General features: G+C 56.4%; 1 protein-coding gene and 1 non-coding gene across 2 annotated transcripts in view; both read right to left on the bottom strand.

The window, feature by feature from the left end:
* JPH2 (junctophilin 2) overlaps positions 1-13,826 on the bottom strand; it is a 68,039-nt gene that overhangs the window by 35,757 nt on the left and 18,456 nt on the right. Inside the window, exon 2 of the mRNA XM_056121756.1 lies at positions 6,025-6,808. Within this exon, the coding sequence (XP_055977731.1) occupies positions 6,025-6,808 (784 nt within the window). The remainder of the gene's footprint in view (positions 1-6,024; positions 6,809-13,826) is intronic.
* On the bottom strand, positions 10,883-11,091 carry LOC130030931 (small nucleolar RNA U3). Its single transcript, XR_008793579.1, has one exon. It is a non-coding gene; the product is annotated as a small nucleolar RNA U3 (small nucleolar RNA).

Below are 13,826 nucleotides of genomic sequence, written 5' to 3'. Positions count from 1 at the left end.
GGGTCATCACTTCCCGGCATCAACCTGGGCTTCCTACGTGTCCATCAAGCATGCACTCCAGCTCACTGAGCCCTCTCGCCAGCCTCTCTGGAACCCCTGTACCTAGGAGTCCAAGGAGGTGAGGCAGAAACACTGGGACTAAGACAGATGAGCAACCCAGGGGCGTAGCTGCTGACCAAGGTCAGGGGGGTGATGGAACACCCCACCGTTCCCTGCTTGGGTGGGGTGGAGGCCAGGAGAGGTCAGTGGGCTCCAGTCCATCAGAGCTCACCTGGGCTTCTGCTAAGCGTGCTCATAAGCCAATTCTTTTCAACTGAGCAATTCGACATCATTTTCTGGGGTGTGTTTATCCATTCTGGTCTGGAGAAAGACCACAGAATTTAGCTTTGGGCAGCAATGGCGTGTGTGTTCCTGGTCAAACTGCAGGAGCTGGAGTGATAGCACAGCGGGTAGGGCGTTTGTCTTGCACGCAGCCAACCCGGGTTCACTTCCCAGCATCCCATATAATCCCCCAGCATCATTAGGGGTAATTCCTGAGTGCAGAGCCAGGAGCAACCCCTGAGCATCGCTGGGTGTGACCCGAAAAGAAAAAAAAACCCTGCAGGTTATGGGGTTTAGATTCCTGAGGCATTCCCGCGGGGCCTGGACAGGTGGAACAAGGTCCTAGGTGAGGCAGCCCCATAACTGAACAAGAGTGATTACTTACACCTTCCCATAGACCGAGTCCAGGCCTGGCGCAAGATTCCCGGGGGTGGGGTGCAGAGCAGAGGGGCCCCGAAACAGTGCCAGCTGTGCGGAGTCACCCCGTGAGTCAGCCGCACCTGTGCACTGGGTAACCAGTGACAAGAGATGGCATCAGGCGATGGCGTCTCTCTCCGCCAATGTCTCTTTGACTCGAGTGACACAGGGTCGGGAGGGACAAGCGACACTCAGGAGGCCTGGGACCCTCCCAGTGATTCACACACAGTTCAGGGCCAGGGTCTGAGGACAGTAGCCGCGGCCTTCGGGTACGTGTAGGAGTCTCACGCTGCGGCCAGCACCAGGGGCAAGAAGGCCTGGCCGAGGACATGCAGAGTGACCACGACACTGTGAAAAGTTGCAACCTCCCTGGGGTTGGTCCCATGCGAGTACTCACGGTATATTCCAGCTGTGGGGGAGGATGTGGGGGTTAAAAGGCAGAAGGGCCGGAGACATAGCACGGAGGGCAGGGTGCCCGCCTTGCTCACTGCCGGCCAGTCCCATCCCCGGCACCCCAGATGGTCTCCTACATCGACCAGGAGTGATCCCTGAGTACAGAGCCAGGAGCAGTCCTTGAACACTGCTTTAGGTAAGCCCCTTACCCACCTCACCCCCCAAAAAAACAGCACAAGGTGGGGGCAAGAGCGACAGTACAGCCGGGAGGGTGTTTGCCTTGCACACGATCAACCTGGGTTTGATCTCTGGCATCCCATATGGCCCCCAAGCACCAGAAGTAGTGATCCCTGAGTGTAGAACCAGGAATTACTAACCCCTAAGCACCACCAGGTGTGACCCCCAAAAATTCCCAAAAAAAAAAAAAGCGTAAGTGGATCAATTTGCAGATGATGGGAAGATCTCAAAAACTATTAAGTCAAAATAGGCTGAAGAAGACAAGGAGGTAAGCCCGTGTGTTTGTGTGTGTGTGTGTGTGTGTGTGTGTGTGTGTGTGTGTGTGTCGGGGGGAGGACTGATCTGGGGGGAGGGAGAATAAGTGAAAGGAAGAAGGGAAAATTCTTCTGTGAGCCCTGAAAAGGGGAATGTAGGGGAGGAGGCTTGGGACTTTCCATGCTCCGTTATTCCAGATTTCCTTAAACAAGTCTGTGTTCCCAAATGTGTGAGCAAGAAAAAGGCAGTGAGCGAGCAGGCGAGAAGCACGTTGCAGGGGACGTGGCCCCGTGGCCCCACGCTAGCACCCTGGACTCCCGCCCAGGAGCTCTGGTCTCCTTCCGAGCTGTGACCCGGGGTATGTTTTTCGAGATCTCTACGCCACAGTTAGAACTGGAATGAGTGGGTTCAATGACACACTAAGCGTCGCGCACCCAATGGGAAATGGGAAACACGTGAGCCAGGCCGTTCCAAGTCCCTCCTGAAGCCCCCGCCCGCCTCAGCACCCACACCCCGTGGGGTCTCACCCTGTGCCTCTGCCGGAGGGGCTCCTCCCCGTTCTCTAGCTGCCCCCCCTCCCCCGACCCCCTCACCCATCCCCTGCAGGGACCCTTCCTAGCCCGCTGGGGCAGCTCATGATGCTCTGCTCCTCTCGCCTCCCTGGGTGTCCTGGACTATCCTCCCCGCTCTGCCCTGGAGGATGATGACCCCCTCGGAGCCACGGGGCGGCCTGTGCTCGGGCACCCGTCTGAATCAGAAATAAAAAGCTTGTGAAGGAAAACAGTCTGGCTGCATTCAGCATGATACTCTCCAGATCTATCCGCACAGCAGCAAAGAATGTTCGGAAATAAAAAGGAAAGAACAGGCCCAAACATGGGCAATTACCAAGACCTTCCCTTAGCCCAAGCCTAGGACAGCTTGATATCCCCGAGAGGAGGGTATGCAGAGCAGAGGGGGTCCCCGAAACAGTGCCCACTGTGCAGAGTCACCCCACGAAACAGCCACAGATCTGGGTTGGGTAACCCGGGACAAGCCTCGATCAGGCAATGTTTTCTCTGCCTGTTTCTTTCCAGTGTCTCATTTATTGGGGGATGGGGCACCCAAGGAGTACTCAGGAGGCCTGGGACCCTCTCAGTGATTCTCAATCAGGCCAGAAGTTCAATGCCAGGCCCCAAGGATGGGGTGCTATGGCTTGGGCTATGCAGTGCTGGAAGCCATCGGGGCCACTTCCGGGGCTCCCAGGGCTGCTCCTGCTAATGGTTTGGGTTGGGGGGTCTTGTGTCACTGGGGGTAGAATTGGGCAAGGCACACACCCTAAGCCCTGTGCCACGTCCTGGTTCCACAGCGCCTGCCTCTTAAGCAGGTTTTAGCTCAGCATCCCGGAATCCAGGCTGATCTGACTCAAACACCCGCTGCCACGGCACACGCCCTTTTCAGCAGTAACTAGAAAACCTTCCTTTGCATTTGGCGGACAGGTGGACACAGGGAATTTTTGTTCATTTTGGGGCCACAGCCAGTGAGGTTCAGGGCCTACTCCTGGCTCTGCATTCAGGGGTCACTCCTGCCACTGCTCGAGGGACCACGGTGTGATGTCAGGGATCAAACCCCGGGTCGACTACATGCAAGGCCCTGCCCTCTGCCCTATCACTCTGGCCCTGGAACATGGGGATTTTTTTAAGGAGGTTGCTCTGGAGACAAGTTTCAAAGGAACAGAGGTGGTGCATGTAGCAAAACTGGAACCAGGGGTTGGGGACAGGGGTGGCGGTGCAGAAGATGCAAGTTTGGGACACGAGGTGTAAGGACAATGGGTGGGCAGAGCCTTCCCTCCGGGCAAGTCCATTCTCAGGGACACTCAGATTCATCTGCAGCACGCGTGGCTCCTAATATTAACTTACACCCCCTCACACACCTCCTTTCAAAACAGTGCAAAGCAGGCCAGCACGAGTGCCCAGGACCCCAAACTTCCCTACTTCCCGCTGGTCTCTCTGCTGCCCCTTTACTAACCGACCTCCCACGAGCCCTACGAGGAACTTTGGGGGTTTTCTAAGAGGTAAATTTTTCAGGTGAGCAGGCCCAGAGGGAGCTAAGATCAGAGGCTGTGGCTCTGGAAAGACTAAGGTGTGAATCTGGGTTCAGCTTCACACACGCCACATGAGCCGGGCTGTTTCCCCGTGGAAGGAGGAATGAGCACCGATCCCGTTTGAGAGGAGAGATCATGAGAGTCAGTACCCGATTCAGAAGAGGCATAGGGAGGTGTTGCAGGGTCTGTGCAGGTGCGGCCCTGGCTGGCATCGGGACCAGAAAAAGAGGCAACTAGAAAAAAATTAGATAAACTAGCAAAATTCAAATGATGTTTGGATTTGACACAATAGTAATGGCACAATAGTAATGAGGCAATATTGAGGCAACGGTACAAAGGTTATATAAGACAAGACCATTAAAAAGAAAAGGATCAGCGGCAGTGTGGGAAATCTCTGAACTGTCTTTGCTTCATATTTTAAAGCCAAAATTGGGGCCCACAGGATAATACACTGGGTAGGGTGTTAGTCTTGCACATGGCTTACCAGGGTTTGATCCCCAGCACCATATATGACCTGAACCCCACCAAGAGCTATCCCTGAACACAGAGCTAGGGGTAATCCCTGAGCACTCAATGTGGCCAAAAAAATAAAAATAAGATATAGAGAACAGCATTCCAATGTAAGTTTTAACTTTAAGGGTAAAATCTTTTATTCATAATACCCTTTTACTCATAAGAGTGTGGGTGATACATGGCATGAGCACTTGGTCCTAAACCGGCTCTGCTAAATCAGGGGGCTTCCCTGGATCTCAGATCTAATATCAGAAAAACAGATGTACTGAACAATGGCAGGGCCCAGAAGGACTAACCGATTTGCCCAAGTCTTTGTGCTGAAAGATGACAGAACCCCGTCTAGCCCCGGGTCTGCTCACCACTGAACACCTCAAGGCCGGAGCTTCTTCCCTGGGCCTCAACAGAACCACCTGCAGAACTCCCACCACCTAAAACCCCATTGACAGGGAGAACTACAGGTGATTTTAGACCAGCATGATGAGCACAGAGTACAAATCCAGGGCCAGAGAAGGGAAGGAGAAATGAAGTGATGGGGGTAGAAGCCTCTTGGGTGGGGTCACTCACAGTCCGAGGGATTGGGGACAAGTCACCTTGTTTCTCTAAGCCCTGCCTTAGCTCGTTTGTAAAATTGAAATAGGAACAGAACTGATGGTACAAGGTCATCAAGGAGAGTGAATCTATCTATATTTTGAAATCATGTCACTCGAACTAGTGCCGTACACACAGCAGATGCAATTAATGTTTGGGTTATTAAAACTTTTCCTGAAGTATAATGAAAAGACATTAGATGGGCTTGAATAGGGAAGAAAGGGGAGGCGCAGAGTGGACAGTTGTTGAGTGGATGAATAGTTGGGGAGAAATATGGTTGGGTGATGAAGGTAGTTGCATGGATGGATGGGGGATGGATGGAGGGATGATGTAGGGATGGATGATGAATGGATGATGGAAGGATCAATGGATGAATGGGTGATCGATGGGGTCATAACAGATAGATGATGGACGGGGAGTGGATGGATACATGGGTGATGGACGGATGGATCATGATGGGTGGGGAATGGATGGAGGGAGGGAGGGGTGGATGGATGGAGGGGTGGATGGATGGAGGGGTGGATGGATGATGGGCAGGGAATGGATGAAATGCATGCATGGGTGATGGATGGGTAGATGGATGGATGGGCTGGTGCTGGACTGATAGTGAATACATGATGGGTAGATGGTAGATGGATGGATGGGTGAATGGATGGACACGTGGGTGGGTGGGTGGCAGATGGATGAACGGGTGGTAGATGCCGGGGTAACTGAGAAGAGATGTTGCTTCAGCAGAGGTAAGCCTGGCTGAGTGATGAAAGCACCTGGATGGACGCTGACGAACAAAGCTGTCCATGTGAGTGTGGATGGCAGGTGGAAGAGGGACCGGCAGGGGGCTGAAGGTACGTCTGAACCTGGCTGTGAGCCTGGAATGGGTGAAACAGCTGAGCGGGCACCTGGACGGCTGGGTGGGTGAAAGACCAGAGAGCTGGCCGGGCAGACAGGGTCAGTGAGGATATGGCTGGGCGACTGTGAGGTCGTTCGGGCCGGTGTCACAGACAGTCAAGACTGAAGGTAGAGGGTGGGTAGCGGGGCTGGGGGGATGGACTCACCGCCCAGCGGCGGGAAGGACAAGGTGGATGGTGGAGTGAGGGGGCTGCATGCACGGGGCCGCTAGGGACCATCAGAGCCCGGCGTGCCTCTCAGCAAACCGCCCGGGTGTCCTGGGGGACCCCTGGCCGGGCCGCGCCCTCCCGCCAGCGCCCCGGCGCGCGTCCTACCTGGAGGCGGCGATCTCGGCCTTCTGGCGCGCGATGGCCGCGGCGCGCTGGGCGCCCTCCACGGCGTGCTCCACCTTCTGCCGGACCTTGCCGCTCTTGAGCGGCAGCACGCGGCGCTTGGTGCCCTTGACGAGCGCGTTGTGGCGGTACTTGCCCTCCTCGCGGCGGCCGTCGGGCAGCGTGGTGCAGCCGTAGCCGTGGCGCAGGTTGTCCAGCCACTCGCCCTCGTAGCGGAGGCCGCTGGAGCGCTCGCTCACGCCGAAGCCCGAGCGCTTGTCGTTCTTCCACTCGCCCAGGTAGGTCTCGGTGGTGGTGGCGTCGATGTCGGCGTCGAAGGGCGCCGCCGCGTCGTCCGCGCCCTCGGCGCCCTCGGCCAGGCTGCCGGTGGACGCGGCGTCCGAGGCGCCCGAGCTCAGCTCGCTCTTGAGGAAGCTGACCCGGCTGCGCTGGCTGCCCAGCGACGCGCGGGACTCGCTGCGCCCCAGCCGGCCGAGCAGCGTCCCGCGCTGGAACAGGCCCCCCTTGGGCGCGCGCGCGTCGGGGCCGGCCAGCAGGCTGAGCGCGAAGCCGCCGCGCGGGATGCAGGGCGCGGGCGGCGCGGGGCCGTCGGGCGCGGGCGAGGCGGGCGAGTCCGGGGACAGGGTGCCGTTGCTGTGCTCGCTGCGCAGGGACGAGAGCGACGTGCGCAGCGGCGAGCGCACCACCACGGCCATGCCGTACGGCACGCTCTGGCGCACTCCGTAGCCGTGGCGCATGCCGTTGGTGAACTGGCCTTGGTAGGTGCCTGCGGGGCGGGGAGAGGACGGCAAGCGTCAGGGGCAGGGAACGGGAGCCGCGGGGCGGGGGGGGCGGGGGACGTGGCACGCGGGCTCACCCTGGCTTCCCCCTCCCCGGCACCCCATCTGCCACCCGGAGTCCCGTCGGGATGGATCCCTGCACGCTGCCGGCTGTGGCACCCTGCCTGAGCGGGGGAGGTGGTGAGTGGGAGTGGGATGGATGGATGGATGGGTGGGTGGGTGGATGGATGGATGGATGGATGGATGGATGGATGGATGGATGGATGGATGGATGGATGAAAGGATGGATGGATGGAAGGATGGATCGATGGGTGGGTGGGTGGGTGGGTGGATGGATGGATGGATGGAAGGATGGATGGATGGAAGGATGAATGGATGGAAGGATGAATGGATGCATGGATGGATGGATGCATGGATGGATGCATGGATGGATGCATGAAAGGATGGATGGGTGGGTGGGTGGGTGGATGGATGGATGGATGGATGGATGAATGGAAGGATGGATGGGTGGGTAGGTGGATGGATGGATGGATGGATATATGGATGGATGAGTGGGTGGGTGGGTGGATGGATGGATGAATGGATGGATGAATGGATGGATGAGTGGGTGGGTGGGTGGGTGGATGGATGGAAGGAAGGAAGGAAGGAAGGATGGATGGATGGACGGATGGGTGGGTGGGTGGATGGATGGATGGATGGATGGATGGATGAATGGATGGATGAGTGGGTGGGTGGGTGGGTGGATGGATGGAAGGAAGGAAGGAAGGAAGGAAGGATGGATGGATGGACGGATGGAAGGATGAATGAGTGTGAGTGGAATGGATGGATGGATGGAAGGAAGGATGGAAAGATGAATGGGTGGGTGGATGAGTGGATAGATGGATGGATGGATGAGTGGGAGTGGGATAGATGGAAGGATGGATCGATGGATGAGTGGGAGTAGGATGGATGGATGGAAGGAAGGAAGGATAAAAAGATGGATGGATGGATGGATGGATGAGTGGATAGATTGATGGATGGATGGATGGATGGATGAATGGATGGATGGATGAGTGGGTCGGTGGGTGGGTGGATGGATGGATGGAAGGAAGGAAGGAAGGATGGATGGATGGATGGACGGATGGAAGGATGAATGAGTGTGAGTGGAATGGATGGATGGATGGAAGGAAGGATGGAAAGATGAATGGGTGGGTGGATGAGTGGATAGATGGATGGATGGATGAGTGGGAGTGGGATATATGGAAGGATGGATCGATGGATGAGTGGGAGTAGAATGGATGGATGGAAGGAAGGAAGGAAGGATAAAAAGATGGATGGATGGATGGATGGATGGATGGATGGATGGATGGATGGATGAGTGGATAGATGGATGGGTGGGTGGATGGATGGATGAGTGGATGGATGGATTGGTGCTGAATTGATAGTGAATGCATGATGGGTACATGATGGTGGTAGATGGAGGGATGGGTGAATGGATGGATGCGTGGGTAGGTGGGCAGCAGATGGATGATGGATGGGTGTGGGCAAGCCAGGAGTGAGTGGGCCCCGCGGTGGGAAAATGTCCTGTGAGTGGCCCCAGCGTAATAGTGCACTTTGCAAGGTAGAGGTTGCTGTGTGCGCCCAGGTTTACGCAGGCCCCACAGGACAAGAGCAGACCCTTTGCCTGGCGCATGGATGACTGCTGGTTGTGGGGGAGTGCGCTGAGAGCTTTGGGGGCAAGAGAGAGTGAGGCTGAATGAAGCTGAATGAGGCTGTTTTCCTGTTATTATGACGTTATAGGCGGAGAGCCTCGCCCAGCAGTAATCTCTGTGGGGTGTGTCCCGAGGATTAGATTCACAAGCCGATACTGACTTGCTGATCCACTTAAGTGCTACTACGGTGCGTCACCTCGCAGTGCTGGAGGGGTCCCTGCGGTGCCAACATGGAATTGGGCCTCTGGCATGCCAGGTATGTGCTCCACACGCTGCGCTCTCTCCACCCACCTCCTTTCCAGGGGAGGCTGTTTAAGGGTGAATTTAAAGGAGCACCCACCGAGTTTGACTCCCAGGAGAGAATGAATAGGGGTGCAGTTCTGAAACCATGTGTCTGCAAGGAGGGAGCGTCTGCATGGGGGGGGGGCATGCAAGGCAGCAGGTGTGCCGTCATGGGGTGTGAGACAGCATGTGCGCGGCGGGTGACAGGGACGCCTGGAGCATGTCCAACGGGTGTCCCTCAGGCTTCCGAGAGCACGCAAGGCCAGCGTGTCCACACAAAGACAAGACTGAGTGCGGGTGCGAGACTGCTGGCCAGGCAGGTTGCAGGAGCTGGCCAGGCTGTGGAGAAAGAGGCTGAGTGTGTGCAAGGCTGGTCAGTGGGGACGGCCCAGGGAACATCCCTGCTCAGGAATGGGTGAATGTGTGGAGCCGGGTAAATGTGGGGTGGTGGGGGGTTTGGGGGGCTGTGTTGGGAAGGTCGGGAAGCAGGAGACTGGTCACAGAAGACTGTGTCACAGGAGATTGGCCGTGTCACAGGAGACTGCTGGGAGTGTGGACAGTGACTCTGAGGGACAGCGTGTTCCCCCTTTTCCACGGAGAACACCCCAGAGTCCCAGTGGATTCCCGAAGCCGCCGATGACCCCCCCAAGCTGCATCAGCTGTGCCTCTTCCTGTACACAGGCCTGTGGCAAAGTACGGCTGGTGTGTGAGGCACAGGGAGAGATGAATAGCCATGGCTAGGACAGAACGGGGCGGGGAGGGCTCAGAGGGCTGGGCACGTGCTCTGCATGAGGGGAGGCCCAGGCTCACACCCAGCATCTCATGGTCCCCCGAGCACCAGAGTGACCCCAAGTACAGAGCTGAGAGAGACCCCTGAGCACTGCCAGGTGTGGTGGCCCCACCTGGCAAACAGAGTCCGCTGTGATAAAGGTTCCGTGAACACGGGCCTCTCTCAAAATAGCTTGTCTGTAATAGTTTCAAACTGTGGGTGACTGAAACCACGAACAGCAAGGCCACAGCCACGGGGAAGTGTGCTCAGGAGTGTGAGATGGTGCACTGGGTGTGAATGTGTGTGCTGGTGCGCTGGGTGTGAATGTCTGTGCTGGTGCGCTGAGTATGAATGAGTGGATGGTGTGCTGATTGTGAATGAGTGTGCAATGATACGCTGAGTGCACTGATGAGATAAGTATGTGACAGTGTGTGAATGAGTATGATGGTGCACTGGGTGTGAAAGAGTGTGATGGTGCGCTGAGTGTGAATTAGAGTGATGGTGCATTGGGTGTGAATGAGTGTGAATTGAGTGTGCTGGTGTGCTGAGTGTGAATGAGCACAATGGTGCATTGGGTGTGAATGAGTGTGCTAAGTGTGAATGAGTGCAATGGCACACTGAGTGTGAATGAGTGTGATGGTACACTGGGTGTGAATGAGTGTGCTGAGTGTGAATTGAGTGTGCTGGTGTGCTGAGTGTGAATGAGTACGGTGGTGCATTGGGTGTGAATGAGTGTGCTGAGTGTGAATGAGTGTGCAATGGTGTGCTGAGACTGAAATGAGCAACACCCAGGGAGTGGAACTAACCCGTGTGGGGGACGGTGGCCAGTGTGAGGTGTAGGCAGCAACCGCGTGAGAGCCCGGGATGAACCCTACGTCAGGGGCCGTGGGGTGGCTGAGGAGCAAAGGAGTGGCAGTTAGGAGTCAGCCGGGCTGCCAACCCAAACCCGCCTCTTGCCTCACTGACTTGGTGACCTTAGACAAGTGCCTTCACCTCTCTGTGCCTCAGTTTCCTCATCTGCTGGAGCTAATACCGATGGAGCTAACAATGGCCTCCTACCTCACTAGGGTGGTGTGAGGTTTAAGTGAGCAGGTAAGTGTGTGGTGTGGTGTTAGGTGTCTGGCCACTGAGCTGCACAGATGAACTGATCAAAGCGCTTCCGTGTCTCCTCCCGACCCTCTCTTTTGTGCCGTTCACCCCCAAGGCTCCATAGCCGACCTTCTCCCTGCCTCACTTGGTGCTGGCCTAACTGCCACTGGGTCTTGCTGACTCCCCAAAACGCATCCCCAGCCCCCACCTCTCCCCTTTTCCCCCAAGAAGCCACTCAGGCTGCATCCTCTTCCTCTCTCTCTCCCAAAGGAAGAGAAGAACCATCACCAGTGGTAAAAGGCAGTTGCGAATGCAACACCTGACACCAGCTGCCCACTCAGGAGAGGACACTGTGACTCCTGGGATTCCGGTGCTCCACATGGTCAGGGAAAGTTCTCTGGGAACGGACTGTAGAAACACTCCCTGAAAGTACAGCCTTCTCCCCAATATTACCCCCACCCCGGGCAGCCCCACACAGCCACGCCTGATGCTCCCTACCCCTCTCACTCCACGGCTCCTGGTCCCCTCCCGGCATCACCCCCAAAAGGCACCGAATCTTCGTCTTTGTGCCTTTGGCACGAAGTTTCTCTGCTTCTCAGAGGCCACTAATGCACAGGGACTCATTAATGTGTTGGGGAGACAGGGATGGTCAGCACAGGAGCCGGCTCCTGCCCAGGATGGCCAGGATGCCCCCAACGGCCCTCCCAGCCAGGTCCTCCAAGGAACCAGCTACCCAGACAAGGACTGCTGATGGAGGCGCCCTGGGCACTGTCCCCTCACCTCCAGCTCTTCCCTAGATCCCTGGGCCCTGCTCCAAAGACCCGTTCGAGACTGCAGCCCAGGGGCCTTGAGGGGTCTGTCGACCTCATTTCCTGTGGCCTCTCTCACCTCTCTCTACTGTCATTCAGTCATTTCCGGGCCTTCTCTCCCAGCGAGGACAGAAGCTCTCTGAGGAGTTGGACCTAGTCACGTCTCTGACGATTCTCCTTGGCATTTGCCTGGCACCTTGGGAATGCCAGGACTCTGGTGAGTAGCTCCACTGGGGGCTGGCAGGTGGCCTTGGAGGGCCCAGAACCCCATCTCCTGGGACAGTGCTCCCCATGACCTGGTCCCCTGCTCATGAATAGCATGGCCTCATGTGACCCCCTCAAAGGTTCTCCACTGAACCGCTGGAAATCAGTGACCTTGGCAGCGAAGGTCAGCTCATCCCCCTCCAGCTCGGGGTCCCCTCTTTCTCCCCCACCCCCCCAGTCTTGCCCTCTGTGGAGGTTCAGGCCAATGCTGGGGGCTCCCTTCAGACCCTCACCCTCCTGTGGTGGCGTGTGTGATCAGATGAGGCTCGTTCACAGGAGAGGAAGTCTGCGTGTCTGCCAAGGAAGCAGAGGAACGAGTTTGGCCGAGCCCTGCTCTGAGCGCTGGGTCCTCCCTCGAAGCTGCTCGGGACAAGGGGTCTTGCCTTTCTCCGCTTTATTTTTCCTCATTGCACACCTAATATGTGTACACTGTCATGCTATGTATGAAACTGAATGTAATAAGAATTATGAAATTATAATGTGTACTAAGAAAATGTAGTGGGGACTGGAAAACAGAAAACTGAACCTTATGTTGAAGAAGAGAAGGGAGGAAGAAGCCTTTTATGACGCCCCCTCCAGACCACCAGATTTACGGGAATATACAGGAATGCCCGGAGATAGCACCCGAGGGTGGCACCAGATGGGCAGGATATACTGTCACTGACTGTTTTCCTTTGGGCACCTGAAGGTCATACCCTAGGGAAAAGATGCTTTAACTGTTTCATGTTTTGCAAGTTATCTCTGTATTCCCTGTCTCACTGATAAGAAGATATGTAGACTGTAGCCCACTCTTAGAGGATAAAAAGAGAGACCCTCTCAGCAAATAGGGCTCCAAGTCTCTTTCTCTTCTGACTTGGGGTCCTCAGCGCTGAGCTTCTAATAAACTCACTATCCTATCCTAAGCGCCCTCCCTCTCTCTCTCTCTCTCTCTCTCTCTCTCTCTCTTTCTCTCTCCCCCTGTTCACTTGTGGCTCGCGCCAGCACAACATACACAAAATATACATATTGAGAATATGTCTACACAAAGATAAGTATACATAAAGATATGCATACAGGGGCTGGAGCGATAGCACAGCGGGTAGGGTGTTTGCCTTGCACGCGACTGACCCAGGTTCGATTCCCAGCATCCCATATGGTCCCCTGAGCACCGCCAGGGGTAATTCCTGAGAGCAGAGCCAGGAGTAACCCCTGTGCATCACCGGGTGTAACCCAAAAGGCCAAAAAAAAAAAAGAGATATGCATACATGTGTTTCTTTCGGGTGCAGAGTGGGTGCACTCCTGGCAGTGCTCAGGAGACCCTCTGCGATGCTGGGGTTGCAAGCCAGTGTTGTAACCACCACTGTGTGCCAGGCAAACGTCTCCCTGGCCCCTTGGTTTTCGTGATCAGTGCCCTTCCCCCACAATGGAAGTCCGTGGCAGTGGGACTTGTGTTCCTGTCCATCCACTGCTGCCTTCCCGCCGTCTGGCCCGCTGGCAGGTAGCGTGTGGCGAAGGTGACTGGAGTGAGTGAAGCGTGAGCAAGCAGCTCTCCCCAGCGAGCCTCCTCCTCCTCCAGCTTAGCCGCCTGCTGACAGACCCGTGGAAATGTCTAGGGAGGTAGTGAAAGGTTCCTGGTGAGACTCGCCCCAGAGGACTTGCCTAATGAATCCGCCTGGAGCCAAATCTCACACCCCTGTCCAGCCGTGTTCCTTCCCCTCCCCTTGGAAGGAAGACATCTAACAGGGGACAGCAAACTGGCCAGGAGGCGGTGGCACACTGAGGCAGCGGGGACGAGACCTGATCTCGGGGTGGGACAGGCTGGTGACATGCCATCCATCAGTCTCCCTTTTCCTCCTGCTTGGCGCGAGATGGGCTGACGTGGTCCCTTTAAGCCCAGGAAAAGCTGAGATTGCAACAGGAGGGCAGCTCTTGGCCACCCGTGGGGAAGGAAATGGCCAGGCTATATTAGGAAACTCACCGGCAAGAGGCACAGACTAGCCCAGGGAGGAGCCGCCCAGCCCGGCTCTCTAAGACAGGCCGGAGGAGTAGAGGGAGGACTCCTGCAGGCAGAGCTCACACCCTCAGACAGAAACACCCCCCCCCCTTCAGCCCTGCACCACTG

The sequence above is a fragment of the Sorex fumeus genome, unplaced genomic scaffold (genome assembly GCF_029834395.1).
Source record: "Sorex fumeus unplaced genomic scaffold, SorFum_2.1 ptg000044l, whole genome shotgun sequence".
Classification (NCBI taxonomy): domain Eukaryota; kingdom Metazoa; phylum Chordata; class Mammalia; order Eulipotyphla; family Soricidae; genus Sorex; species Sorex fumeus.
Note: the sequence above shows the minus strand (reverse complement) of the source record. Positions and strands in the feature narration are given on the sequence as shown.